The 24,738-nt window shown below is 52.2% G+C and overlaps 1 protein-coding gene and 1 pseudogene across 5 annotated transcripts; one reads left to right on the top strand and one right to left on the bottom strand.

Moving 5' to 3' along the window:
• Positions 1 to 1,223: 1,223 nt before the first annotated feature.
• On the top strand, positions 1,224 to 5,622 carry LOC116435678 (serine/threonine-protein kinase pim-1-like). Of its 5 annotated transcripts, XM_032092193.1 has the most exons (8): positions 1,227 to 1,996; positions 2,124 to 2,174; positions 2,397 to 2,763; positions 3,390 to 3,566; positions 3,824 to 3,973; positions 4,201 to 4,810; positions 4,950 to 5,084; positions 5,373 to 5,622. In XM_032092193.1, exons 1-5 carry the CDS (start codon positions 1,415 to 1,417, stop codon positions 3,928 to 3,930), a joined length of 1,284 nt encoding a protein of 427 aa, XP_031948084.1. In that variant the 5' UTR covers positions 1,227 to 1,414; the 3' UTR covers positions 3,931 to 3,973; positions 4,201 to 4,810; positions 4,950 to 5,084; positions 5,373 to 5,622. The 5 variants fall into 5 exon arrangements, with proteins under 5 accessions (XP_031948085.1, XP_031948083.1, XP_031948084.1 ...); XM_032092192.1 differs by having other exon boundaries at positions 1,226 to 1,996; positions 4,163 to 5,084; XM_032092195.1 differs by having other exon boundaries at positions 1,227 to 1,924; positions 4,201 to 5,084.
• An 8,087-nt stretch (positions 5,623 to 13,709) lies between these two features.
• LOC116435488 lies at positions 13,710 to 24,401 on the bottom strand (annotated as a pseudogene).
• Between the last annotated feature and the right edge of the window lie 337 nt (positions 24,402 to 24,738).

Below are 24,738 nucleotides of genomic sequence, written 5' to 3'. Positions count from 1 at the left end.
CAAACGGAAAGAAACAACCCAAGATGTTCCCGTATACTATTAATTGCTTCCCTTCTATGCTCCCCTTTTCTGTCTTGCACTAGTTCTACCCCACAGTTATTCCAAACTGATCTTACCTAGAAGACCTAGGACTTAGCAAGTTTGAGACACTCTACAGTACCCTTAGCTGCTACACACAGTTTGCCTTCTCCCTGTTTGGCTTTGAAAGCAATGCTGGAGACACCAGAAGCCTGCCAATGGAAGATTTTAGAGCCCAGCGCATTGCTCGGCTCTGGCTTCTAGAGACAGGGCAGGTGCTCCCATGGGACTGCACCCTCAGCAGTGACAATAGACAGCAGAAGCAACAAAGGTGATTCCCATGACACTGTCACAGGGCTCAAGACTCCGTGTCTTGGCTTCACATGGCAAAGCTCACTGTCTGTTTGGACAGACTCAGCATCCAAACTAGTCTGCTTTTCTACCTGTGTCAATGAACAGCAGGAGAAGGAAACCAGCCTGCAGTTTCTTTGCAGAGAGGCCCTTTGCTCCTGGCTGAAAGTGCTGGATTGGGCAGGGAGGAGGCAGACAGCTGAGAGCTGAGCTGCTCTATTGGACTGGCATCAGAACTCGGCAAAAAGAGTGTTTCCATTCTTTTATTTGAATCCTCCTATCGGCAGTCTCCGATTTTCACCTGGAACCGGGTAAGAAAACAGCAACAGCCCTGGCGACGAGGGCACCGCGCCGGGCACGGCCCCGCCGCTCCCACTGCCCACGCCGAGCGGCCGGGGAGCAGCGCTGCGCCCCGCAGGGGCTGCACGTCTCCCTCCTCACGTCCTGCTCTGCCCTCCCACGGGGCTGGCTCTGCCTGGCGCTGGCAGGCGCCTCATTCTGCACTTTGCTCTGCTCCAGGCAAAAAGTGCGGACAGCGCTTCGCTTGCTCGTAAGCAAGAGACCGCGGCGCGCGGCGAGCGAGCAGCAGGGGCAAGTTGCAAGACTGCCGCAAGGAAGCGTTACAATCTGGTGAAGAAGGAGCTAAAGAAGACGGTGCGTTTGGCGCGGCTGCGGGAGGAAGAGATGCTCCGTGACTCCGCTTCGGCCCCGGAGCCGAGCGGCCCGTGCTGGCCCGGGGCGCGCGGGGCTCGGCCGCGGGACGCGCGGGGGAAAAACGGACACCCGGGCAACAGACACACGGACACGCGGACAAACGCTCCCAGCGCTTCAGCGGCAGCGGCGGCAGCGGCAGCAGCGGCGGCGGCAGCGGCAGCAGCGGCAGCGGCGGCAGCAGCAGAAGAGCAATACAAGAGCAGCGGTTCTCCAGACCCTCCGCGTTCCTTCTCCTGTTCCTCCTCTCCTTCTCCCAGTGTCCCGCATCCCCTGTCCCGCTCTCCCTTCAGTGCTCCACCCCCTCCGCCCCTTCCGCGGCCTCCCTCTCCCCATGCCAGGCCGGGCCATGCGCCCGGCCCGCCCCCGGCCCCGGGCGGGGCTGCGCCCTCCCCGCCCCCGGGCGTCCCGCCGCGGTCTCGCCTCCGCCCGGCTCTTGCCCTACTGGCGGTGGCGCTGCTGGGCGGGCATCAGTGCCTGCCTCTTGGGCAGCATTGCCAGCCTCTGGCCTCGGCTGGCCCGACTCCGGCCCCGGCCCCGGCCCCGGCCCCGGCGCCGGCCCCGGCGCCGGCCCCGGCTCCTCCCGGGACCCGCCGAGGACACAGACGGCGCGGCCGCTCCCGCCGCGTCCGCGGCCCCTTCCCCGGTCCGAGCTCTTCCGCTCGGCAGCGCGGCCCCCGCCCCCGAGCCGCCGGTGTCCCCTTCGAAAGAGGCAACATCTGGGGATACCCGGCCCGGGGCGGTTGAGGAGCAGCCGGGGGCCGTTTCTGGCCCCGGGCCGAGCGCTGACAGCCGCGTCTCGCCGGCAGGGAAGGCGCAGCAGGGCCTGACGGAGCGCTACCGGGTGGGTTCGCTGCTGGGGCGCGGCGGCTTCGGCAGCGTCTTCGCGGCGACGCGGCTCTCGGACGGCGCCCCGGTGAGTGGCGGGGCCGGCGGCGGGCGCAGGAGGAGGGGGGCGGAGGAGGAGGAGGGCGCAGGAGAAGGAGGATGGGGCTCGGCAGGGCGGGCGGCGAGCTCAGCCCGCTGCTCCCCTTGGCTTGCAGGTGGCCATCAAACGGGTGCCACGGAACCGCATCCGTCATTGGGGCGAGCTGGTGAGTGAGCGGGGGGAGGAGGGGGGTGGTGGGCAGCGGGAGAAGCCGGGGCGTGACGGGCGGGGATAAGCCGAGGCCCGGGAGGGTGGAAGGCGGCAGGACGCCTCGGGGGAGAGCGGGCGTGGGGGCAGCGGAGGGCGCAGAGCATCCCGGGCCGGGCGAGGGCTTCCCGAGCCCTGGCACGGCATCAGCCCCACTGACGGCATCGTGCTCCTCCCGCAGCCCGACGGCACCAGCGCACCACTCGAGGTCGTGCTGCTGGACAAGGTGTCCACCGGCTTCCCTGGTGTGGTGCAGCTCCTCGAGTGGCTCGAGCTCCCCAACAACGTGGTGCTGGTGATGGAGCGGCCGGAGCACTCTGAGGACCTGCTTCATTTCATTCGAGCGCAGGGCTTCCTGTCCGAGGAGGTGGCACGGGAGCTGTTCCGCCAGGTCCTGGAGGCCGTGCGGCACTGCACCAGCTGCGGGGTCCTTCACAGGGACCTAAAACCAGAGAACATCCTGGTTGACCTGGCCACCGGCCAGGCCAAATTGATTGATTTTGGCTGCGGCACCCACCTGCAAGACACAGCCTACACCCGCTTTGCAGGTGAGTCCCCGCCAGGGTAGGCTCCCGGTGCCGGCATCTCGCGGCCCAAGCTGGCTGTGGCAGCGGGGATTGTCCCTTTTGATGCCAGGACCGAGTGTTCAGCCCAGTTGCTTTGGAGGGCGGGTGGCCGGGGGCCATCTTCCAGCCCTGCTGGCAGCCATCGCCAGCCACTCTGCCCAGGACTGGCGCTGGGGCTGGGGCAGCCAGCGTGACAAAAACACACCTGTGGGTGGGGGTAGCAGAGAGGGGGGGGGCCAGAAGCTGTGCACCTGCCGGTTTGGTGTGCAGGCGAGAAAGGGCTTGGACTGCTCAGCTCGCCTGGTTTGCCTTGGCTTCAGAATGTTTTTTGGGGCAATGCAGGCAGGGAGGGTTTTCCGCCCCTCGGCACTGAGCGGGTTTTCCCTTTGCGTGGAATGCTCGGGCCTTGCCAGGGCTTCCGCTGCCCTCTTGAGACACCGGTGGCTTCTTTTATAACCCACAGTTTGTCCACAAGTCACAGGCGCTGGCGAGAGGGCAACGGGTCACGCCGCGTGCCACTGGTGCGGCCCCCGCGTGCCCAGGGATGCTGGGGCGAGGCTCCAGGAGCAGGCAGCATCCTCCTGATGAACTGCCTCTCTATTCCGTAGGAACACCATCGTACAGCCCACTGGAATGGAACCGTTTTGGCTGGTACTACGGCGAGGCAGCGACCGTCTGGTCCCTGGGCATCGTGCTGCACCAGATGGTCTGCGGGCAGCACCCGTTCCCGAAGGGCCGGAACATCAGCTGGGGCCAGCTGTCGCTCCCACAACGGCTCTCTCAAGGTGGATGCTCATCTCTGCGGCACGGGGGGAATAGCAGTGCTGAGAGACAGCAGCGGGCTCATGAGCATCCCGCTCTGGCAGCTGCCGAGGAGGTGGCACATGCCCCTCTCTCCTGCTCTCCTCCAAAACAAAGAATGGATGGGAAAGTTCAGGCACAGCTCGGAGCCCCCATGGCACGGCCTGGGCATGGCAATAGTGGGGCAAAGCGGACAGGAGCCTTCTGCAACTGACCGGCGCTTTCTGGTTCCTCCCCGCAGACTGCAAGGAGCTGATCAGATGGTGTCTGTCCCTGCACTCCTTGGACAGGCCCTCATTAGAAGACCTGTCCTGTGATCCTTGGCTGCAGCATATTCATCATCCGTAGAAGAAGGGAGAGAGCCACAGGCACACTTTGATCCAGGGAGCCGGTAAGTTACAGCTCCACACATGCCTTGGCAAGAAGCAGCCAAGAAACGCAGGCTTTTTTGCCCTGCCTGTATCGCTGCGCAGGGGTCGTCAGATGGGAACACGCAGCCCTTGTGCTGGAGCTGAGCTGCTCTTCCCAGCCCTGGTGGCCGCCGTGCAAGCTGCTTTTGCTTGTCCTGCTTCACTGACAGCCGGGGCCCTGGGCGGGGCACTGACAGCCTGCTCTCAGCCGCAGGGAAGAAGGAGCCCCTGGAGAAGCTGTACCAGGTGGGGCTGCTGCGTCTGCAGACATGGAGGACGACTTCAAGGATGACAAGCTCTTCCTCGACCTGGCCACCGGCAAGCTGAAGATGATGGGCTTCGATTCTGGCACCTTCTTCAAAGCCAGGCTCCACAGCAAATTTACAGATGAGTCCACACCCAGGGGGATGCTCCCAGATTTGGGCATTGCACGGCCTGGCCGGGAAGCAAAGGTTCCCCCCTTTGCTGGGGCGGATGCAACTAATTCTTCAGCCGGCTGCCAAGCTGCTTTTCGGCAGGGCGGGCGGGATGGGCTGGGGTGCTTACGAAATGGGAGTCGGCCCCTGGCCCTGCCAACAGCTCCCACCACCCACTGTTCCCCGGGCTGGGGCTGGGGCTGGGGCAGCCAGCCCGACACAAACAAGCCCCCATGGCAGGAGCAGAGGTGGCACTCCAGGAGCTGTGCACGAGGTGCTTTGTTTTGCAGGAAAGGAAGGGCTTGGGCTGCTCCACTGCCCTTGTTTGCTTTGGGCTCGCCGTGCCTGTTGGGGGGCAGTGCAGGGGGGAAGGGAGACAGCGTGGGCTTCCCTCGCCCGTGGGTGGGTTTTTCCCCAGCATGTAGGGAAGGTTGGGCCTTCCTCAGGCCCCCGACAGAGAGAAGATTTTTTACCTTTTTCCTTGTTTCTCCTTTTTGTCTGTAATGCCTTTTCTTTAATTTGTTGTTTGTTTTTCTTCAAGGAAGCGTTGTAGGTGCTGTCCAGCCTGGATCGGGAAGTGCTTGGGAGCAGCTGCGGCGTGGATGGCACGTGGCCTTGGAGAAGGCCGAGGACATGGCTTGGGAGCAGCTTTTCTTCCGGCGGCGGGTGGCGTGCGGTGGGTCCCCGTCTTCTTGGCACGGGTGGGATAAGGGCTTTTGGGAGATGGCAGCGAGCACAGGAGCATCCCGCTCTGGGCAGCTGCTGAGGAGGTGGCTGTGCCACGGCTGGCTGCGGGCGGTGGCACGTGTCCTGCCATCCTGCTCTCCTGCCAAAGGCAGCAGGGACGGGCGGCTTCGGGCACCGCTCTGAGCACGGCCAGCACGGCCTGGGCACCGCGGGTGGCTGGGACAAGGGGGACAGCAGCCTTCAAGTGACGGGCGGTTTCTGCTTTCTCTCCTTGCAGCCGGGCTCTGTGGATGCTGAGGCTGCTCTGGGCTCCGCCAGGGCTCTGCTGCAGCTCAGCACCGGGCCGGAAGAAGCCAAAGAAGAACCGGTGTGAGCTGCAGCAGAGACGTGCCCGAGCATTTCGGCAACGCAGCTCAAGCCTGCCAGAGTGCACGCCTCCAGGGGAAAACATGACAACCCCCCCGCCCCAAATAAACTTGTTCAATAACTTGTGAAATGAAATCAATCTGGGATGACCCCAAATGACATTTCTCCGCTTGCTCAAGCTTTAGCTCAGCCCTTCTCTGAACAGTTCTCTGCCCCACCTGCCTTTTACTTCACAAGTGCTCCCTCCCTCTTTTCCCCCAGTGAGTTGCCAGCTCAGGGCAGTCTCTGTCACACTGTAGCCTTCCTTGATGCCCCTGACCACGAGGAGGAGCGAGCCCCAGGTTTAGGGACTCATCCTTTCACTGGCAGAAGAACAGCAATATCTCAGAGGTCCGGTGAGATTTGAGTGTCATTCAAGAGCTGCCCTCCAGGCCTCAGCTCTCCTCCCTGTTAGCTTCCCACTGCCACTTTTCCTCGTCCTTCCAGCAGGATGAGCTCTGGGAATGCCCTTGACCCTCCCCACTCCTGCCAGCCCAGCCACCCAGCTCAGTTTGGCTTAAGCTGAAGCTTCTTTGTCTCCTCTGGCACGCCACTGCAGTTCCCTCTGCGGGGAGCAGCAGCCCCAGAGCACAGCAGGCAACAGCGCAGGCCGCAGCTGCACCAGCTCCCCTCCACGCGTGGCTGGGCTCTTGGGGGCAACTAAATGCTCCCTGTTTGCAGCTGTCACTGGAGGATGGCCCCAGGGCAGAGCCCAGCCGGGCTCCCAGTGCATCCCCCGGAGCTTGGGGCAGACAGTGGTCCCAGAGCTGAGCTTAATGGTGCGCAGCCGGCGCTGTTGCTCGCAGTCAGTGTTTGCAAGTGTTGCCTTCTCACCTCCTGCAACTTGTGGGGAAAACGAGCTGTGCGGCCGGGCCAGCACTGCCCCTCTGGGCAGTGACAAGGCTGAAGGTCTTTGCTGTTGCAGAGGAGCCGGCATTGAGCCTTAGCAGGGCCTGGCAGGTGCGGAGCCGGATCTCGCCTGCTGCCCGGGGCTCGCTGCCCGCCAACCGCCCCCACCCGCCGCGCTCCGTTCTACAGGGATAGAAGGCTCTGTCTGCACAAGGGTTCCCATAATGTCTTTGTACCCGTGGCTGCGGAACGAACACGGAGAGTGAAAGTGTCAGTCACGTTGCTTGCACATTCCTTCCTTTAGACACAAGACGCATCTATGCGCACCCCCGTGTACAGATCTCTTAAAAGGATAGGCAGGGATAGGGATTTCCCACATAGCCCTTCTTTGGCGTAACTCACCTCGTAAGCTGGCATGCGGGGCATTTTTGTCCCAGCTCTGTGTGAGTAGGTGTCCAAGAGGTGAAGTGAGCAGCATTTAGAAGCAGTTTCAAGATTTCTAGGCAGGAAGTGGAGCTGACAAGCATCTGTGTAACTCACCGTATTCATCGGGAGGGGCTGCTGGTTCTTTAGGAATATGGCACAATGGAGACACGAGACCGGGAAAAATCCCAGCGCTCTGTGGATTTGTGCAAAAGGGGGAAGCCGCAGAAACACTTTGTGTCTGCTTGTGCGGACACAAGGTCCAAGGAGCTGGGGTGGCAAAGGGTGGCCTGGGCTGGTGGCAGGTTAAGTCCTGTTTCATGTCATCATAGAGTGGCACAGGACAAAGCTAAAAGCACCCACAGCCACACTGATGAAGTCTTTCTGATGCTGCACATGCTATAGGAAAAGCTGCTGTCACACAATCCATTGGTATTTCTAACTTTTCTTTGCAATACTTTAGGTCCAAGTCTCAAACTGCAATATTTTTACACTCAAGACACGGTCATGCACAATCCATATTTAAATGTCCTATTGCTTCAACCACAATTTAAAATAACTTAATATTGGCAACAAAACCCAAAACCTTTAAAAAAAGGATGCTGAGGTCAGTGAGATGGATCCATGCCATCAGCACATTTGCAAAGTAAGTAACTTAGTTCTCTTTTTAAAAGGATCAGCTACCTCTTAATCCAAAGCGACAGAAGATTTTTTGCTACACATTTGGTGTTTTTCTCTTTCCTATTTTTTCTGTTTTTTCTTTTTTTATTTTTTTTTTAAAGAGATAACACGTCTTGAAAAAGGATTGTACAGCAAAATGAGATACATTTCTGCTAACCAACGAAAACGTAGGCTCCTCCTGTGTTTACTTTTGTCTGGATACCCTGAAGAAAAACTCTAGCAGACACCAGCAGAGGTGTAAACTGGTTGCTTTGGACTAAAGTGGAGTTCAGCACTGGTGACATCCTGACCCAGTCAAGAGTTGCAGAATTCTTTTGCAGATCTCGAACCATGTGCTTGCGGGCACAGCACTTGCAGTGCTGATGCACCAGTGCACGAGAATAACTGTTATTCCCCCACCGAATCTGGGCTCTGCCCAAGAAGGAGGTGCTGCAGTCCTTTGCTCCTCGTTCCCATGTGCAGCAGCTCCCTTCCTGCTGGCTGAGCTGCTCAGGCAGAGCCCGGCAGCTCCTGACACTGAAGGGCTGAGGCCTTTCCCCTGCTGCTGTGCTACAGACGGATTTAGCAGCATTGCTTAACGTGGGGATACACAGCAGGACCAAAAGCAGTTGCCTTTGTAGACCTTAAGCTCAAAGGTGAAAAATCTCAAGAGACGAGGATGGAAGAGACTCGCAGGCTGCCTGTTTGCTGTGCTGCCCCACTTGTGAGCGGCCCAGCTTTGCGTGAGGCAGAGTGAGAACAAGGGGCAGCTCCCTCCCAGCCCCGCAGCCAAGGGGCCCCTCCAGTCCCGGGGCTTGGGGCACCATCAGAACCTTCCAAGCAAAGGTTCTCTTTGAACTTGCTCGTTAATGAAATGCGCATGGTCATTAGCACTCTGATAGATGTATCCACCCATTAGTGAAACATGGATTGACCTTTCTGGATTTGGAAGCTGGACAAGGCCATGAAATCTGACATCTGGCCTTCTTTGGGGCTGTATGGTCAAAGTCAACTCCCTTGCTTCCTCCTTCAGCCCTGGCCAGGCTTTGGGAGAAACCAAACAGGAGAATGAAACCAGATATTCCCACACTAGAAGTGCTGTCGGTTTGTTAGTCCAACACTATCAAAGCTGAGCCCTCTCACAGCGAGGTTGGAAGCCTCACCTGTGGGTGGAGGCACCTGCAGGAACTCCCAGTGTCCGCGAGTGGCTCCCCAGTCCTGGGCTGTGACAGCTTCCCTCAGCTGATGTGTGCATGTGGGTGATGGTAAAGTCTGAGGGTAACTGCTGCTGTCTCTTTCTTAATCACTACGGGCAATCTTTGGCAGTGATGATTGGGTGCATTGCTGAGCTTCTCCTTTTGTGATTCTTTGCTGCTTTGAACTACAGTAAATGACGCTGATTCCTTGAGTTGGTGTCTGTGTCTTTGGTGCTGACCCTGCCCACTGGTAAAACAAATTTGGTATAGTCTGGCCGGATCACAACAAAATGCTGCTTTTTAAATGAAAGTGTAAGGAATCAGTGCCATCCAAAATTCCCGGATGGGAAGACCTTCCCTAGGGTTTGCTGGCTGTGGCATGGGCTGCGGTTGGAGCACTGTGCGAGCAATGAGGACGTCAATTGAAAGAAGCTGAAGCACTGGATGAATTAAAATGCATCCAAAAATTGCATATGGAAAAAGGAAAAGAACTTGTGGCTTTGGGAAGATGAGGGTGAATTTTGTTAACAGCATCTCGGAAACAGCACCAACAGAAGGAACGATTGTTGTTGAAACGCTCCCACATGGAGCAACAGAAGAGGTTTTTGATCTTGAGCTTGGATTTGTTTGAGCAAAGGAAATAATAATAATAACAACAAGAATACTAATAACAAGAATTATCTACATGTATATAATATAATAAAAATTGTATGTTTATGTTTTCACATGTATATAATGACATTGTGAAATAACCATTTTGTTAGCTTTGGCTGCTCAGGGATATAAGACTAAATACTCTACAGAAAACGATTGGCCAGGACCCCAACATCGTTGGGAAACTGTGTGAGGTTGTATACAACAGATGAAGGAGGAAGGGATGAAACTGGCTGTTTTTATAGGGTTTGCTGACGCCAGGACGTGGAATGCTTTGGCTGTTACTGTGAAAAATAAAGTGAGTAAGACTGCTGGGTTTTTCATATACCAGACTATCCACAAGCTGCAGAATTGATTGAACAGATGAAGGGGTTGTTAAAAGAGCAGTTGAAAAATGTAAGAGATGGGAAGCTGTTGCAATGAAAAACCCCCCTCACAGATGTGCTCCATATCCTTAACAATGGGCCCACCAACGGGGAAATGGAAACTGCCTCGATGCGCATGGCTGCACCCAATTTGCAAATACAACCACGGACAGTGACACTCTGACTTCCTGGGAAATTGTTCTGGGGGTGATGGCCCCTGACAGGGCCATCCCAGAGGCTGCAGGGCTGGACCTTTATGCATTGGAATTAATTAGGATAAATCAGAAGCAAATGAGAGTTATCAGTACCGGCGCAGGAATTCAGATTCCCCTGGGACACTTTGGTTTGATAACTGCTCACTCAAGCTTGGCCTTGACAAGTGTTCATATGGTGGGAGGAGTGCTTGGTGCAGATTATCAAGGAGAAATTAAAGTAGTTCTGTTAAACAATAGGGAACAACACTGGATTATTCAACCCCACGGCAGGGTAGCACAATTATTGATACTGCCAGTTTTTAAAACAACCGTGACAAAAGGACATCCACCTCACATCACTACTGTTCATGGAGATAAAGGGTTTGGATCAACCAGTCCTAATCATGGAGCCAGAGTGTGGGTCCAGAGGCCAAATGGCCCATCCGAGCCAGCTGAAGTAACAGCTGTAGGCAAAGACAACACTGTTTGAATCCTGAAACCTGGGTGAGAGAGATGGGAACATATCCCTGCAGCCAAGTGTTCTATGTGAGAACAAAGAGATGTTACAGGATATTGTTTTGCAGAGCCTGCCAGACCAAATCTCCCTGTTTGCCCCCATGGTCCCTTTGGAAAGTGCTCTGATCCACGGCGCTCGATGTGAAGACTGATGTGCCACTGAGTGACTTCTGCAGACAGAAAGGGACCACTTAACAGTGAAACTATTGTTGATCTTGTTGATTTAATGTTGTCATTGTAATCGCAGCACTGGTTGGGAAAATAGATTTCTAACAGTAGGAGCAGAGATAGGGAACTCATTTAACCTCAGGAATTGCTGGGTGCGTGGAAGTCCAGAAGGATTCGATGACTGGCCTTGGCTGGCCCATCTGGCCCAACCCAAATGGTGGGTTAGAAACTTGAGCACAGTTCATGATAAATACAGAGTTCTAGACCCCTGACCGCTGCATTTTCATAGAAAAGGCATTTCTTGCCTAAATTGGATAAAGAGGAATATATGTAGGAAAAAGTGTCTGTGGATGGATGTTGTCTCCTGGAATAGGTTGTTTGCACCCACACTGTAAACTGTTCAATTGCACCCAGTATAAAGAGAAATGGAATCAAACTCACGTACAGCTCTTTAATCATGGCTGGGTTCAGCGTTCCTATGAAGATTGTGAAAAGATACCCTTAAAGCACGTCCCGTATGATATTTTGGCTTGTCAACAAAGTAATACTAATACTTAAACCTAAGATTGTAGTATCAAAAGAATTGTTATGAAGGTTGTAGTTCGTCTCTAGGTCAAAGGACTGACTGAAGTACTGAGGCCTGAACAACAGGCCCTGACTGAGGCCTGAACAACAGGCTCTGAGCCAAAGTTGACATCTACATGAACCTTCCAACCAAATGTTCTATTTCTATCTGCTCATTAACAAAGCATTATTAGCAATATGCTCCATGTTCATTGGTGAAACATGGATTTACCTTTCTGTATTTAGAAACTGGACAAGGCCCCATCTGGCCTTGTTTGGGGGTTTAGGATCAAACTCCCTCGGTTCCTCCTTGAGCCCTGGCCAGGCTTTGGGAACAGCCAAACAGGAGAATGAAACCAGATGTTCCCACACTAGAAGTGATGTCAGCTTGTTTGTTCAACCCTGTCAAAGCTGGGCCTTCTCACAGCGAGGTTGAAGCCTCGTTGCCTGCAAAGGTGGATGTACCTGCAGGAATTCCCAGGGTCTGGGAATGGCTCTCCAGTCCTTGGCTGTGACAGCTTCCCCCAGCTGATGTGAGGATGTGGATGATGGCACGGTCTGAGGGTGACTGGTGCTGTCTCTTTCTTGATTACTGTACGCAATCTTTGGTAGTGATGATTGGGTGCTTTGCTGGGCTTCTCCTTTTGTGATTCTTTGCAGTTTTGCATTATAATAAATTCCACTATTCCTGAACTTGGTGTCTGTGTCTTTGGTGCTGACCCTGCCCACTGGCAAAACAGACACTCAGGGCCCTGGGAGAACCAAAGGGGCCTTGCGACACCGCGGGGCCTCGTGTAACCACGGGCGCCATAGTGACACCGTGGGGCCCAAAGGAACCAAGGGGCCAGCGTGACACTGCAAGGCCTCGTGGAACCATGGAGAGCATTGTGACACTGTGGGGACTCTTATAATCAAGGGTCCATTGTTTTCCTCTCCCTGCCGCGGCCCCAGCCCTGCAAAGAAGCCCAGTCCTGTCTGGCCCTGCAGCAGGAACTGGAGGCACTGGAGGTCCGGGACAGTGACTCTGTGTCTGGAATGCTCAGGAGATCCTCAGCTCGGGCAGCTCCTGCAGCCCCAGGGCCCCACTGGCCAGCACAGCAGCAGAGAGTTGGCCCTGGGGCTCCTCAGGCTGCTCCTGCTGCTATCCCAGGGACAGGGCAGCCTCTTGCCAGGGCTCCTGTGCACACACATGGGCTCCTGCTCTTCTCCTGGCCCATCCCAGCTCCCCACAGAGCCTTTCCCAGGGGAACACGTCTGTGCTGGCCTGAGCAGCCATTGCTGTAGCCTCTGCCCTGCTGCCCACAGCCCCCGAGCTGGGGGTGCTGCTCTGCAGAGCATGGGGGCTGTGCTGCCCAGGGCCATGGGCTGCCTCTGCTGGGCTGTGCTGCTCAAGCTGGGAGACAGAGCTCTGCAGCTGATGGTGCTCCCTGCACTGACCCCCTCCCACACAGGCTCTGCTGTGGCCATGGAGGGTGCTCAGAGGTGCCTGCCTTGCTCCAGGGCTGGCACATGGGCTGGGGCTGCCCTGGATCCTCCTCTGCAAGTTCCCCTAGGGTCAGACGAGTCACTGCCCAGACTCCTTTCCCTGTACCTGCTGTGTCCCCTGGGGCTGCAGAGCTCTCATGGGTCACAGGAAACATTCAGTCCTTTATCTGTGGGTGAGCCCACCCTGGACAAGCCTGTGCCCAGTGAGCTCCACTCACTGCTGATCCCTGGCACACACTGTCCCTGCAGCTCCCCTGTGTTCTGCTGGCAGCTCCCAAGTCCCTCCAGAAGAACATTCCCCTGCCATCAGCCCTGGCACAAGCTGCAGAGCCCCAGGAAGGTTCATCACAGACCATTCACCATGGATTATTGATAAAACCAGATCAATAGAAGAGCTGTGGAGGCAAAGGCCTGCAAGCAAAGGCCTGCATGAGAAAAAGCCTCCATGAGAAAATCCCTGCGTGAGAAACAGGCCTGGGAACAAAAAGGAGTTTTTAGGAGGTACAGTGCTGTTCTGATAAAGATGTGCTGACCATGAGAAGGGAGGAAAAACTGTGATCTCTCAAGACAAAACATAAAGCTTGCCAAATGTAGTCTTTTATCTAACCCAATTATGTAGAAGTAAGAATGCGCCTTTGTAAGTTTAAACTAATTAAAGAACTGATAAGCTTGTATTCAATACTATATAAGTGCCTCTGTATTGCTAATGAACGAAGCTTGCTTACCAATCACATTGATTGTCTGCATGGCTTCCCCCATCCGAAGTCAGAATCCTGGTAGCTCCCAAGTCCCTCCAGAAGAACATTCCCCTGCCATCAGCCCTGGCACAAGCTGCAGAGCCCTGAGAAGGTTCATCACAGACCATTCACCACCTGGTGGGCACTGGCCACCAACAAGCAAAACCTGAACCACACCTGAGTTTCTTGAAGGCCACACTGGGACCCTGATCTCATCCCACTGAGCCCTGGGAGAACAAGGAACACAGGCAGCCTCTTTAGAGTCTGGTCCTTGGGCCTGTTCCTGACAGTGACTGTGGAGGGAGAGCAAAGCCTTCCTGCAGGGCCTTCAGGAGATGCCCTTTGCTAATGGAACTGTGGCGGAGCCCAGCTGTGTCCCAGCAGTGCCCATGGCCTGTCCCTGCCTGTGACACGCAGCAGGACTCGCACCACCCGGACAGAGCTGTTGGCCTTACACCATCACAGCGGCTCCAAAGGAGAGAGTGGAAGTAATAGGAGAGGAGCTCTGAAAAGACCAAGTTCTGCTGCTCCCTCCCTGGCTGTGCTGCTCTGCTGGGACTCTTCCCCCCCACCGCCTGCAACACTGGCCCTGCCCTCCAGCTTCAGGGATGGACTCAACCAAAGGATCTCAAACAGAGACCTTGCTGATGGGTCCTTTATTTAATGTGAATACACACAGAGCAGACTCCTTATTGACACAGTCCCTGTCAACAGTCACATTCAGCCTGTAAACAGTGAATAAGATGCATAACAAAATCTTTTGGGTACAACATTAACATATGAGAAGAAAAAACGCCCCAAAACCACCACCACCAAAACAACCTCAGAAGGCAGGCTGGGCCTCTAATGATTACACTTTAGCCTATGGAGCTGAAAACAGGCAGGTTTTTGCTGCTGGAAAGCATCCAGTCATCATTTTCCTCAGGGCATCTTTGAGCTCCTGGTTCCTCAGGCTGTAGATGAGGGGCTTCAGGGCTGGAGGCGCCACCGAGTACAGAACTGGCAGTGCCAGGTCCAGGGATGGGGAGGAGATGGAGGGGGGCTTCAGGTGGGCAACAAAGCTAGTGCTGAGGAACAGGGAGACCACAGCCAGGTGAGGGAGGCACGTGGAAAAGGCTTTGTGCCATCCCTGCTCAGAGGGGATCCTCAGCACGGCCCTGAAGATCTGCACATAGGAGAAAACAATGAACACAAAAGAACGAAAAGTTAAACAGATGGAAAACACAACAAGCCCGAGTTCCCTGAGGTGGCAGTGTGAGCAGAAGAGCTTGAGGATCTGTGGGATTTCACCCAAGAACTGGCCCAGGGCATTGCCCTGGCACAGGGGCAAGGAAAACGTAGTGGCCATGTGCAGCAGAGCATTGAGAAAGGCACTGGCCCAGGCAGCTGCTGCCATGTGAGCACCTGCTCTGCTGCCCAGGAGGGTCCCGTCTTGCAGGTGTTTGCAGAGGGACATGTAGCAGTCGTAGCACTCGACGGCGAGGAGGGAAAACTCCGCTGAAATGAAAAAGACAAAGAGAAAGAGGCTGTGCAGCACCTCCTACATAGGAGGTGGTTCTGGTGTCCCAAAAGGGAATTGTGCCAAATGGCTCAGCTGCCGGCCCTCAGCCCTTCTGCTCTTCTGCCTGCCTCCCCCAGGCTGGTCAAAATGAGGACAGAGGTGCTGCCTGTGGAGAGATCCAGATCCCAGGCCTGGGGAAGCTGCTGGCACATCCATTCAAGTCGCTCAAGAGAGAAGAGACCACTTTATGGCTCTGGATGCTCTCTGCACCCACTTCAAGTTCATCTGTCAGCAGAAAGGTAAGAGAAGCTGTGGTGGGCTGCATCCCTGTGCACGGCCGCATCCCCCCGATGCATCTGCTCGTCTTCCCGGGCCTTGCGATGGCCCCTTCTGTGCAGACACAGGGCTCATGTGGGCTCTGCTTCTGTCACAGAACTTGAAATACTGTGGGCCAGAGAGAAGGATCATGGGCGCTCAGACCTGCCTGCCTAAAATCCTGCGAGAGGACTCGGTGTGGCTGGATCCAATCCCAGCCACAGACCTGTCCAAACTGTGTATAGTTCTAGAAAGTTAATTACCTTCTATATATAATTTATATAAGTTAACCATATATATACATTATATATTTGATAAATATATCTAATATATGAAAATTATGAGTAAATAATATATATAAATTATATCTACTATGTCATGTATATAAATTATATATACTGTGAATATATATTATATATATTCGCTATATATATAGATTAGCTTTTCAAATAAACAATGTCTTGAAATCGATTACAGAAATGATAATGACTGCAGCACACAGCTCTATCTATGAGTATAGTGCACAATTTTTAAAGCAATATGGAAGCAATTATGTTAAAGCTAGCAGACTTGGGAGGAAAAGTGAGAATTGTGAGTGGGAAATGTGAGGAGGAAAGGGTGGGAAATGTGCAGGCACAAAATGTTGGGAAATATAAGGGGACAAAATGGTGGGGAAACATGAGGGGAGAAAGGGGCGGGAAACATGAGGGGAGAAAGGGGCAGGAAACATGAGAGGAGATATGGTCGGGAAATGTGAGGGGAGAAAAGGGCGGGAAACATGAGGGGAGAAAAGGGTGGGAAATGTGAGGGGAGAAAAGGGGGGAAATGGAACGCAAAAAAGGATAGGAATCTTGAGTAAAAGGATGGGAAATGAGAGGAAGAAAGAGTGCGAAACATAGGGAGAAAAGGTGAGAAACATGAGGGAAAAAATGATGGCAAATGTGAGGGGACAGAAGGGCAGGAAGTTTGAGGGGAAAAAATGGTGGGAAACGTGAGGGCGGGAAAATCAGTGGAAAACATCAGGGGCGAAAGGATCAGGAAATGTGAGGGGGAAATTTGAGAGGGAAACATGAGGAGAAAAGATGGGAAATGGGAGGAAACATGGGTGTGAAACATAAGGGGAAAAATGGCAGGAAACATGAGGCCAAAAATGATGGGAAATGTGAGGGGACGGAAGGGCGGGAAGCCTGAGAGGAAAAAATGGTGGGAAACTTGAGGCGAAAAGGGTGGGAAACGTGAATAAAAATGGGAAAATGGTGGGACAAATGACATGAGCCCAGGGGTGCTTTGTTTGGGGTCCTGCTTGGATTCAGCAGCTTGAGCTGTTTCTGTGTTACTGCACCATGAATAAATGGCTTTGTGGAACAAGACATCTGAGACTCTGCCATGGCAAACCTGGGGCTGAAGCAGTGAGGAAACCTGGTGTGACTGTGTGAGCAGGGACGTGTTGGGTCACTGGAGCTGCCGCCGTTGTGAATATGCTCCAGTCCCAGCAGTTAAAATCTGTGCCCTTGGAGGTTCTCCCAGAGGGACTCAACAAGCTCACACTGGATCGGTTCCTTAACACTGCCATGGCCACAGCAAGTACTTGCACCATTGCTTTGGCTGCTTCCCTCTTTGCCCACTCCCCTCAGAGTTTGTTCCTGTCCCAGTTATCAGCTCCTGTGCTGCCTTTCCCACTCCGTTGGAAATCTCCAATCACACAACTGTGTGTGCTTGGAACCCGAGCTGCTCTCCCCACGCAGTTCTCGGGTGATCTCAGCACACAGGGACAGGTGGGCTCAGGTCCCTGGGACAAGAGTCCCAGCGCCATGCAGCTCCATCACGAATGAGCTTGGGATTGGGGGTCCCTGGGGCGCTTTGGGGGTCTCAAGTGAGAGGTTCTGCAGTGGTTCCAGCTGAGGGGGTTGGGGGATCCTGGAGGGAGGTTGAGGGTCCCCTTTGGATTTGGGGGTCCCTGGGGGGTTTGGGGGTCTCAAGTGGGAGGGTCTGCAGTGGTTTGAGGTGAGGGGGTTGGGGGATCCTGAAGGAAGGTTGAGGGTCCCCATTGGATTTGGGAGTCCCGGGGCTTTTTGAGGTGTTCCAGAAGGTAGTTGAGTGGCCCCAAGGGCATTTGGGGGGCGGAGGAGGGGGAGAATTGGGGGTTCAAGGAGGTGTTTGGGGGACACCGGAGGGGGATTGGAGGTCCCAGGGGGAGTCTGGATGGACTTGCAGGGCCCGGGGGGAAGTTCAGGCAGGGTTCGGAAAGGGAGGGTGGTGGGAGTTTGGGGGTCTGGGATGGGTTTAGGACTGCCAACGAAGGCTAGAGGGGTCCCGGAGGAGGGCTTGGGGGATCCCAGAGAAGAGTTTGGGGGTGCCAGGGTGGGTTTTGGGAGTCTCAGACAATCCCAAGTTATGTGACTCCCCAGTCTGAGACCTCCCAAGTATGATCTCTCTCAAATTGTAAGCCCCCAGTTGTGTGAACCACCAGAAATTTGACCCCAAGACAGAAACTCCAAACTCATGGAAACCCCCCAAATCTGAACCCCATTCCCATGATCCCCCCAAGTTGTGACCCTGAAATATGAGCCCCAAAATCTGACCACCCCAAGTCATGCGATTCCCCACAAAATGAGACCCCCATCATGTGAGTGTCTAATCTGCTCCCCCAGGGCTGTGTGCCTCCCCTACTCCTATGATGCCCCCAAGTCATGGCACCCCCCCAGTCTGAGCCCCCGCCACTCTGAGTCCCCCACTCTGAGCTCACCCAACTCCACTGACCCCTCCTCCCATTTGGGGCCCACATCAGTCAAACAACCCCCCAGAGTCCAAACTCCCCAACATCTCACCCCCATTCCCATGACCCTCCAAATTGCATCACCCCCCATTCTGAGCCCCCCCCAAGCCGTGCGGCCCCCTCAAACCTGATCCCTCCCACTTCCCACCTATACCCAAAATCTGAACCCCCTCAAATCGTGCGACTCCCCCACATTCCCAACTCCTCACATCCCCTGCCCCAATTCCCCCATGGTCCTGCCCCCACCACCTCCAAAATATCCCCAAACCCCCCTCGAGCCCTCATGACCCCCCCCCACCTTGCTTAAAAAACACTCACGGAGCTTCAGGAATGATAAAAAGCTCTCGCCAACACCCACGACTGCAACGTAGGAATGATGCACGGTCCCCAGTCGTGGTATAACTGGAAACATTTATTAAAAGTCCACATAGCTTTTATTATATTTTCACTATTTGAGAACACAATCTTACAGAGCATGTGCAGAAAGCAGGGGTGAAAAGCTCAAGCCCAAGGAAGGCTTATGAGCCTTCGTCCAAAATGACCACCAGGAGGCTGACGACTGCCTCGTGCAGAAACCGCCCATGTGCTACAAGGGCTGACATCATCATCATGTGACTAGAAAATATGTTGCACTATGAAGGTTAGGAAAGTAGAATGTGTGCATTCAGTACAAAAGTGTAAAAGCTAGTACTGTGTGAAGAATGGACGAGTGAGTTTGTGGTGGAGCTATCCCCCTCACTCCCGGCATCGCATAAACAAATACCTGCTCTCTAGGCCTTATACTATGGAGCACTGTTTTCTTGACTAGGTTTCCAGGCATCAATACAAGAAAATATACATTCCAAACATCATAGAATCATCAAAAGCGCTCTAAGCCCTACTATAGCGAAACCAACGACATGTTTAACCCAAGGTCCGAAACGGAACCTTCCCAACCAGGAGAACAGGCCAAAAGGATCCCATCCCTGCTTTTGCTGCAGTTCTCCAGACAACTCCTTCAATTCCTGCATGCTTTTGGGAATGGATTCAGAGTGGTCACTCAGGTTCATACAGCACATTCCATCAAAGTCTTCACATCTGTGTCCTTGGGCTAGCAACAAAAACTCTATTGCTGCTCTACTTTGCAATGTTGCATGACGTACACAGTCGACATCCGTTAACAATGCTGTTAAAGCATTACTGGTAGCTTTACTTTCCCTCGCAAGCCAACAGCCTAGTTTATTAATTGTGATCAAGGCCTGTGCCGTACCAATAGAGGCAACTAAGGAACTAAAAATTCTTTTTGTATGATTCCAGAATTTAACCTCAGAGTTACAGTCAGGGCCAAGTGATTTAACATCATGCTTATTTTGCCTATGTCGCAGTGTCCAATTAGTTAGTGCTTCGAGATTGGGATGAAACATGGTTAAATGACCAAAAGTAATGGACCTCGCACTGCTTTTCCTGGAATGCCTTCCCATGCTCTGTTGCCACATATCAAAAATATGTTATCAGGCAGGCTTATTGCATTGGTCCCTGTTGCGACTTGGGAGGGAGTAGTGAGATTGCACCAGGCAGAGGCATCATGGTAAATGCCAGTGCCTCTTCTATCAACTCCTGTGTTGTCTGTGTTTGGATCATTAGCATAATTAGGGTAGAAACACACAGGAGCTTTTATAGACCCTAGTACATCCAGCTCTTGCGGCCACAGTGAGAGAGCAGAAAAGTTATTTATTTTTCTCATTAGCATTGCCCAAATGCCATCCCACAGACTGGCCAGCATCAGACTGCCGGGATCCCAAACACGCCCACGACGATCTATGCTTACCTGGAGTTGTACAATCACGTCTCACTGTCTGATTTTATAACTTGTTCCATTCATCCTTTGTCAAAGGAATGCCAACCAGACATGTCTGAAATGGATCACTAGCACTGGTCATGGAAATACAAAGGGTAGCTTGCTAAATTGCTTTGGCTAATGGCAGCCAAACATTGCTCTTGGGTTCTGGGACCCGTGCTTCATTCACAATCCTCAAGAATCCGCTGAGGATGGCAAAAAAGGCTTCCCATGTTGTGCCAGAACCCATTGTAACTGATTAGCAAACTAAAATTGAGCTGCCTTCAAGTCTTCATTCCTGCTGCAGCAGGTTTGATGTTCTTCGCAGGTAACCAATAGGGTCCTGTGGATAGAGAAACACAGCCACAACCACGTCCCCACGTTAGCAAAGGCACGGGGCCTAACCATGGTCCGCTCTGCAGACCTTTATAATAGGCGGTTGAGAATCTCTTAAGGTATCATGGGAACACCTTCTTTCACTTGCTGGAAATATTTCAAAAACTTAAAACAAATGTTGCTTTGTCCCAATTGTTCCTGAGCTGTTATACCAAGGGGATCCCCCCCTTTTTTGTTTAAGAAGCATTTTCGTTAAAAGGGCATGAGTGCGTTCCACAACAGCTTGACCTGTCGAGGAATGAGGTATGCCAGATACGTGACATATACCCCAAGAGTGAAAAAAGGTTTTCACTGATTGGGAGACATGTGCTGGATCATTATCAGTTTTTACTACCTTTGGGACTCCTAAGGTGGCAATAGCTCACAACATGTGCTTAATGACATCTCTTGCCTTTTCCCCTTTATGAGCAGAGGCAACAAAAGATTTGGAATAAGTGTCAGCTGAGACATGCACATATTTTAAGGTGCCAAAAGAAGAAATGTGTGTAACATCCATCTGCCAGACTTCCTTGACCCCTATCCCTCTCGGATTTGTACCTACCGTGGTAGGTAAAGGTGTTAAGTGTGCACAACCAGGGCAAGAATGAACAATTTGTCTGCCTTGAGAAAACGTAAGATCAAATTGTTTACTCAAAGCTTTTGCATTCTGGGGATAGAATTCGTGTGACACCTTTGTCTGGGCAATTTGATTTGGAACTGTTGCCATCATGGTTAGAGCATCCGCGACTGCATTGCCTTCCACCAGAGGCCCAGGCAAAGATGAGGGAGACCTAAGATGCATAACATAATGTCCTCGGTTACAATGTAAGATGGAACCAAAAGCATGTATTCTATTATCATCTTCACAAGCTCTTAAAGCAGGTGGGGCAGTGCTTTTTGTCTCCTACCATGACTCATCCCTGATAACTCTCTCCGGGGTCTGTCTCTGTTTAATGGCATGTCAAGGACCCACCACATGACTCATAGAATTACATCAGCCCATTGGGAGATGCTCTGCCCAGGGGGAGCAACTAAGCATTCCCACCTGCATATAATCTGGGCTTTGGAACAGCACAAGCAGCCCTTCCCTACTGGATTCCCAGAGGACAAGAGCTGCATAACCACCACTGGACCTTCAGAGGAGGACCAGACCTTTCTACAGGATCACCACTTCAACAGAACCACTTCAGGAGGACTGCAGCCACTGCTTCATCGGACTGCTACCACCACCCTGCCCGGCAGGGTGTCAGCTCGTATCCTGACTCTGTCAGGTTAAGCCAGTATTTCTGTGTTATTGCCTTGTTATGTATACTACTAAAGAACTGTTGTTCCTCTTTCTCATATAATTGCCTGAAAGCCCCTTAATTTCAAAATTATAATAATTCAGAGCGAAGGGGTTTATATTTTCCGTTCTGAGGGAGGCTCCTGCCTTCCTTAGCAGACACCAGTCTTTCAAACCAGACACATAAAAACAACACGATCGGCCTTGAACATAATCTTGCTGAGTAGACAACAGAATCAACAAATTCTTGTTGTGCACTTGCTTTAAAAAGGAATGTTCAATATGGCTTAGAATGCCAACTACGTATAAGCAACCTGATATTAGGTTGAAAGGTTCATTTGAAACAATCGCAAAACCTCTACGGCGGCTGCTAATTCTACCAGCTATGTTGACCCTGGCTGAAAAATCACAGAGTTTTCCCAATCCCCTGTGGAATTTTTCCAGGCAACAACTGCTTTCTCAGTTTTCCCAGAGCCATCGATGAAGACTCTCTTTGCACCACACAGGGGTTGTGATCATGTTAGAAAACGCAGCTGCAAAGAAAGATCTTTTAAACATTGCAAAAGTTTACTTTTCAGCAAAGAATTAACAATGTTTCCCAAAAAGTCTCTCAGGGCTGTCTCTCAAGATAATGATTCCCAGAACATATCCTGAAAAGCGTCTGCAGGCAAAGGAATGTGGATGTGAGAAGGATCTTCCCCACTTAGGCTCTGGCATCGTTTTCGACCTGTGGAAACAAATCTAACAATCACGTCAAGTAAAGGGGTCACTGGCTTTGAAAATGTGTGAGTTAAAAATACCCACTCTAGCACCCACAATTGCTGTTTATCAACACACCGCTGTGCTATTAGTGCATCTGGTTGGAATTCAGCCAGGATAAGGAAAAGCCTCAGAGGTAACTCTGCTTGTTGTCTGGATACAAAGGATGTCTGAATTTAATCTGTCACAAGTTGCAGTGCTTCACGGGCTTCTGGATTGAGTTTGTGAGGACATGTTAAACCTGTGTCTCCCTTAAGTAAATTAAATAAGGGTGACAATTCCTCAGTGGAGGTACCAAGGGTAGGTCTGAGCCAATGAACAGCTCCTAATAATTTTTGCAAATCATTTAGCATTTCAATAGAGGTCCTCACCACAATGGGCTGAGGAACAATTTCCTGTTCAAATAATAGAAACCCCAGGTATTTCCAGGGTGGGACAGTTTGAACTGCTGCAATACAAAGACCAAATCTGTCAAAAGAAAGACACAAAAAGGCAAAACAGTTTTGCAATACAAGAGTCATCTGCTACTAGCAGTGTATCATCCATATAATGATACAATAGAACTGTTGAAAACTGTTGCCGCACCGGTTGTAAAGCACTTGCTACCACAACCTGGCATATTGTAGGACTGTTTACAACCATCCTTGAAGCCCACCGTTGGTGCAGCCCGGAAACGTTGCAGGTCTAGGATCATTTTAGGAGACTGTAAGTCTCTGTTCAGGGAGCCATTTGCAACGTATGAACGATGCACAGTCCCCAGTCCTGGTACCACCAGCAACATTTATTGAAAGTGTACATAGCTTTTATAGTATTTTCACTCCCAGGTTAGAATAGCGTGAGCCTGGATATCCAATAGTATAACTGTTGTGAGAAACAAAGCCCACTCCTCTTTTTTTGGGGGGTTTAGAAATTTAATAAGGGACTATAGGAGATAAAGGTCACTTAAAGCAAAACCGACAGTGCTGGGTGCTTGGCCATGGCCAGAGGCACAAAAAGTTACACAAACTTTCCGTTTACATACTTTAACACTATACATATTAATAAACCACAATGCATATGCATCATTTTTCTAAGAACTAATTTACGTTTCTTTAGAAAAGATTAACATAGTTCCTCCCCTGATCTGCCTTTTTAGACAATGTGTAACATGATCGTGAAGGTCTTCGGGGGTCTTCTTCGATGAAGGCTCAAGGTCTTCCACATCTGAACTTTTCAACTTCGTCTTTGGAGCATGTGCAGTTATGGTGTTCCTTGGTCTTTCTGGATCTAACTGTTTTAACTTCTCCATTTTGTGGCTAATTGACTTTACATTTGCCAATTTCTCATTAGTACATCCTGCTGCTTCCCAAAATAGCTATACTTGCCTATTTTTGAGATTATTCACCTGCTGAGTTTCCGTTTATTTAAGCATTAGGCGATTAGTTAACCATATACGAGCTATTACATTGGATAGAAGGTTATGATTCAGGTTATATTTGTATCTTATAACTCAACCTATATAAGCATCTTGTAACTTTGACCCCGGTTATAACATTAACTAGTTAATATCTGCGTAGCGCAGTCATTCTTAACATAGTTGCACATAATATTTCCTAACATATTCTGATAGATAATATTTCTTAAATTTTACTACCTGTGAAAGCCAATGCTATAATAGCTGTTTATCACACTGTTCATACGTCTGCTAACCGGTAATATACGTGATCAAGTCCCTAATAGCAATATCAGCCTTTCTTCCCCAAGACAAGTGCTTGTAGAACAATTTCTTCTGCAAAACTACTGTGCTTCTGCTACTTGTTCCATTTTACATCTCTCCTGCCTTGACTGAATAGTCCTTTCTTTCTAACGAGACCTCTTTGTTCTCTTATTACAACTTTTCTTTGTTTTCCTTCCCCACACACAACACATCACAAAACACCGTAGAAAGGGGGGGATCCCCCAATCCTCACTCAAAACCCCCCTCGGTGAGCGCCCCAATTCCACACCAATTTCCCCCGGAGACTCCCAGTCTCCCCACAACCTCCCTATCTCAGAGGGGGTCCCTGACACCCCCAATGTCCCTCCCCAGGCCCTGCTTGGGGTGGAGGGGCTTCTGCTCTTCCTCAAGGGGACGGTGATGGCCTGGGGGGGAGCAAAGGGTGATGTTGTGGGCCCCTGAACCGTAAAACCACCACAAAACCACCCTTTTCACCTCAAATCATCCCCAATTCTGCCACCCACAGGGGCTCTTCTTCTTCTCCTCTTCTTCCTCCTCCTCATCATCCATGGGCGTGGGAGGAACACAGGGGAGGCTGGGGTCCCTCCAAAACCCAACCCTCCCCCAAAACCTCACATACTCCCCTTTCTACCCCACTCCCCCGTTCCCCCCCAATCCATATTTTCTCCTTTCTCCCACTTTTTGGCCTCAAGGAGTCCCTTTTGCACCTCAAATCCTGCTCCCAAGCCCCCACATTCCTACTCTGCACCCCAGATTTCCCCTTCTCACAACAGAAATCCCCCATTCGCACCCCAAATTCCTCCCAATACCCCCAAATCCCCTCAATGCCCCCTCCCCTCCCTCGCCCCGGCCCCTCCCGTCCACCGAATTCTCACTAATCCTGCTC

This window comes from Corvus moneduloides, chromosome 27 (genome assembly GCF_009650955.1).
Source record: "Corvus moneduloides isolate bCorMon1 chromosome 27, bCorMon1.pri, whole genome shotgun sequence".
Classification (NCBI taxonomy): domain Eukaryota; kingdom Metazoa; phylum Chordata; class Aves; order Passeriformes; family Corvidae; genus Corvus; species Corvus moneduloides.
This window is presented reverse-complemented; position numbering and strand designations above follow the sequence as displayed.